General features: G+C 48.0%; 1 protein-coding gene across 1 annotated transcript in view; it reads right to left on the minus strand.

Annotated features, from left to right (window-relative positions):
* Positions 1 to 2,947: 2,947 nt before the first annotated feature.
* The window catches only part of LOC128382749 (E3 ubiquitin/ISG15 ligase TRIM25-like), a 19,259-nt gene continuing 17,206 nt past the window's right edge, over positions 2,948 to 5,000 (minus strand). Inside the window, exon 2 of the mRNA XM_053342762.1 lies at positions 2,948 to 3,163. Within this exon, the coding sequence (XP_053198737.1) occupies positions 2,948 to 3,163 (216 nt within the window). The remainder of the gene's footprint in view (positions 3,164 to 5,000) is intronic.

The following is a 5,000-nucleotide window of genomic DNA, read 5'->3' on the forward strand; positions in this document are numbered from 1 at the left end:
CAGCGATGCTATCAGCAGATAGCGATCAGACCGGCACTGTCATGCCTCTTTAAGAGGACAGTACATTTGTGTGAGTCGTCCTGCAGAGATAAGACTTCTCACGGAACCTGAAACAGCCGAGCAGAGCGGCGCTGACGAACCTTCAGCTGCTGCTCTGTTTCATCCTTTATCCTCTTCTTCATCTCTGTTGCCAAAGTTTTGCTCTTTTGGCTTTGAAGCTGATATGATTTCATTTCTTTCTACAGCAGATATTTGTTTATAGGGGCTCAGACATCCATCATCCATCATCCTGCTGCTGTCAGCTGACCAACACTCAGCCTCAACCTCAAAGACTTATTTATAACTTTATAACTGAATCAGAAAAACACTCAGAGAACAAACTGGCTCAGAGCTTCCTGTTCCTGTAGATATATAATACTATAAATAAAGTTTCTACTACAGCTCTTTACAGTATATGTATATTATTGTGGAGTATATCTGTGTCTGTGTCAGGTTGGATAAACAGTCTGCTAATGTCATCATGTCATGGGTCAAGCTGAACCACTCACCCGCTCCACCCCCCCCCCCCCCCCCCCCGTGCATGCTGGGAAACGTTGGAGCAAACTAGTCGTACCTGTTACCTTTTAATCAGCTCATCAGCTCATCTCTGAGCTCGTCCTCTATCTGCTCCTCCATCCGTCCTCAGCGTCTCTGTTCTTTATCTGATCTCTGCAGGAACATCACGTAGGCATTCAGACCGTCATGGCCGCCGTCATGGCCGCCAGCCAGCAGCTCACTAACATGCTGGTAGCTTTGATGTTGCTTCAAAACAAACCTGATGTGCTGCTAACGCTAACATAAACTAGACAGCAGTTATATTACAGGTCATTCAGTCAGAGACTTTATCTGAAGCTCGTCTCTAAAAACCAGAAAACAACATTTAACCTCAGTTTCTAAATGTTCCCGACTCATTCTTTCTAGTCTCTACGCCCCTCAAAGCTTCACATCACATTCACACACTGACGGAGACACGCAGAGACCCAACCTGCTCATCATTCATTCTCATTTATACACCAGTTTGGGGTTCAGTGTCTTGCCCATGGACACATGGACACGAGCCGGGACTCGAACCACCGATCTTCCAGTTGAAGGACGACCGCTCTACCTGCTGAGCCCCAAGCCCGACCTCTTACACACACACAGTATGAAACTGGTGTGACTTCTATCAATGTCAATACATTAATACCATCCAACCAGTTAGAACCAGTTAAGCCAATAATTATGACATCATCAATCATTTCTTATTTGAAATGTTCAAGACGTTGGAAGTCACCATAGCACAGAAATATTTCACAGGTCAGAGAACAGACAAATTTAAAGTCTAGAAAAAAACTGTAAAACAGAAAAATCAAAGCTTGTGAACTCAAGTCCTTGTGTGAGTAAAGCAGGGTGTGTAACCTCAGACACCTTAGCTAGCTGAAGCCTTTAAGCAACTAACTTCTCAAACAGAGTTGCATTCAGACGACGCCTACGCAGCCTGTTAGTCACAACGTGGTCATAGCACGAGGGTCCCTCAGACACACAGAGATTAGATAGAAGTGTTTTAATACAAATCTATCTTTATTTATAAAGCTCCAATTCACATCAGAGTCATGTGACGGCTCTTTCCACAGAGAGCAGGTCTAAACCGAGCCCAGTGCATCATGGGAGTCCCCCGGCAGTCTAAGCCTATAGCAGCATGAACTAGGAGCTGGAACCCCAACTAGAAGCTTTATCACAAAGGAACGTTTCAGATACGAATGCATCTTCATCATCTCAATAAAATACTAATTATAAAATAGTATTTTGTATTTTAAACATGTATTAGAAATACTGCCCATAGACATGATATTAATATACTATATAAATACATGATATTAATATACAGATTTATATATATATATATATTATACCTTGTGATTTTAAGGTTTTCTGCAAAATCTTTTATTCTGATTTTCCAACGAGTCACAGAGAGAACAGACATAACAAGAGACCCAGACACACACACACACACACACACACACACACACACACACACACACACACACACCGTGTTAACAACCTGACGACAAACTGAACCAACAACATCATGACTGAAGTGATTCTGCTGAAAGAGAGAAAACTGAGCAAAGTGCAACTTTCAACAGTTTGTCCTCTTAACCTCAGAGAGTGTGTGTGTGTGTGTGTGTGTGTGTGTGTGTGTGTGTGAGTGTGTGTGTGTGAGTGTGAGTGTGAGTGTGTGTGTGTGTGTGTGTGTGTGTGTGTGTGTGTGTGTGTGTGTGTGTGTGAGTGTGTGTGTGTGTGAGTGTGAGTGTGTGTGTGTGTGTGAGTGTGAGTGTGTGTGTGTGTGTGTGTGTGTGTGTGTGTGTGTGTGTGTGTGTGAGTGTGTGTGTGTGTGTGTCGTCTGGCTTCAGGTGTTGACAGGCAGTCAGGTCGGATGAAGGACAGTGAGACGATCTGAAAGCTGCAGTCAGTTTTTACAATAAGAAGTAAAGAGACAGTTCATATATATTATAACATATAACACATGCATACATATATATAATATATATATGTATGCATGTGTTATATGTTATATGTATATAATATATAGTTTAGGCTCCTCTCAGACTGAAGAGCATAATGTGAGTCAGTGTTCAGATGTGAGTTATTGATCATATCTAACCCTCTCTAGACCCTCTATAGACCCTCTAGTCCTCTATAGACCCTCTATAGACCCTCTCTAGACCCTCTATAGACCCTCTAGTCCTCTATAGACCCTCTCTAGACCCTCTATAGACCTCTATAGACCCTCTATAGACCCTCTAGTCCTCTATAGACCCTCTCTAGACCCTCTATAGACCTCTATTCCTCTATAGACCCTCTAATCGTATCTAATGATCCGGTTCAGTCTGTTCTGACTTCCTGCTGAACCTTTCACATTAAAAGCTTAACAACTGGAGCCTTTAGCAGTGAGTGAGTTATGACCCAGGACCAGACCCAGGACCAGACCCAGGACCAGGACCAGACCCAGGACCAGATCCAGGACCAGACCGAGGACCAGACCCAGGACCAGACCCAGGACCAGACCCAGGACCAGTGTGAGGTCCTCCAGGGAGCGGCAGCTGTTTCTTCTTCTGCTGTTTTGACAGAACAGGAAGTGTTTCTGGTTGAGTGAAGAAGAATGAAGTCGGTTTACATTGAAGTTTATCTTTGAGTGACAGAACGAGTCTGAACCTGCTCCCCCCCTCCTCACCCCCCCCCCCCATAATATACCACACCTCAGACCTGCTCCTCCCCCTCCTCCCCCTCCTCCCCTTCCTCCCCTTCCTCTCCTAACCCGCCTCAGACCTGCTCCTCCCCCTCCTCCCTCTCCTCCCCCTCCTCCCCTTCCTCTCCTAACCCGCCTCAGACCTGCTCCTCCCCCTCCTCCCCCTCCTCCCCCGCTACTCTCCTAACCCTGAACCTGCAAGCCTGAAAACATCATGTCGCCTCTTCACTCACACCTCAGACCGCCCCCCCCATCCCATAATATACCACACCTCAGACCGCCCCCCCATCCCATAATATATCACACCTCAGACCGCCCCCCCATCCCATAATATATCACACTTCAGACCGCCCCCCCCATCCCATAATATACCACACCTCAGACCGCCCCCCCCCATCCCATAATATACCACACCTCAGACCGCCCCCCCCATCCCATAATATACCACACTTCAGACCGCCCCCCCCATCCCATAATATATCACACTTCAGACCGCCCCCCCATCCCATAATATATCACACTTCAGACCGCCCCCCCATCCCATAATATATAACACCTCAGACTGCACCCCCCATCCCATAATATACCACACCTCAGACCGCCCCCCCCCATCCCATAATATACCACACCTCAGACCGCCCCCCCCATCCCATAATATATCACACTTCAGACCGCCCCCCCATCCCATAATATATCACACTTCAGACCGCCCCCCCATCCCATAATATATAACACCTCAGACTGCACCCCCCATCCCATAATATACCACACCTCAGACCGCCCCCCCCATCCCATAATATATCACACTTCAGACCGCCCCCCCATCCCATAATATATCACACTTCAGACCGCCCCCCCCATCCCATAATATATAACACCTCAGACCGCCCCCCCATCCCATAATATATCACACTTCAGACCGCCCCCCCCATCCCATAATATATAACACCTCAGACCGCCCCCCCATCCCATAATATATCACACCTCAGACCGCCCCCCCATCCCATAATATATCACACCTCAGACCGCCCCCCCCATCCCATAATATATCACACTTCAGACCGCCCCCCCCATCCCATAATATATCACACTTCAGACCGCCCCCCCATCCCATAATATATCACACTTCAGACCGCCCCCCCATCCCATAATATACCACACTTCAGACCGCCCCCCCCATCCCATAATATATCACACTTCAGACCGCCCCCCCCATCCCATAATATACCACACCTCAGACCGCCCCCCCCATCCCATAATATACCACACTTCAGACTGCCCCCCCATCCCATAATATATCACACCTCAGACCGCCCCCCCCATCCCATAATATACCACACTTCAGACCGCCCCCCCCCATCCCATAATATACCACACCTCAGACCGCCCCCCCCATCCCATAATATACCACACCTCAGACCGCCCCCCCCATCCCATAATATACCACACTTCAGACCGCCCCCCCCATCCCATAATATACCACACCTCAGACCGCCCCCCCCATCCCATAATATACCACACCTCAGACCGCCCCCCCCATCCCATAATATATCACACCTCAGACCGCCCCCCCCATCCCATAATATACCACACCTCAGACCGCCCCCCCATCCCATAATATACCACACTTCAGACCGCCCCCCCCATCCCATAATATACCACACCTCAGACCGCCCCCCCATCCCATAATATACCACACTTCAGACCGCCCCCCCATCCCATAATATATCAC

This window comes from Scomber japonicus, chromosome 21 (genome assembly GCF_027409825.1).
Source record: "Scomber japonicus isolate fScoJap1 chromosome 21, fScoJap1.pri, whole genome shotgun sequence".
Taxonomy (NCBI): Eukaryota; Metazoa; Chordata; class Actinopteri; order Scombriformes; family Scombridae; genus Scomber; species Scomber japonicus.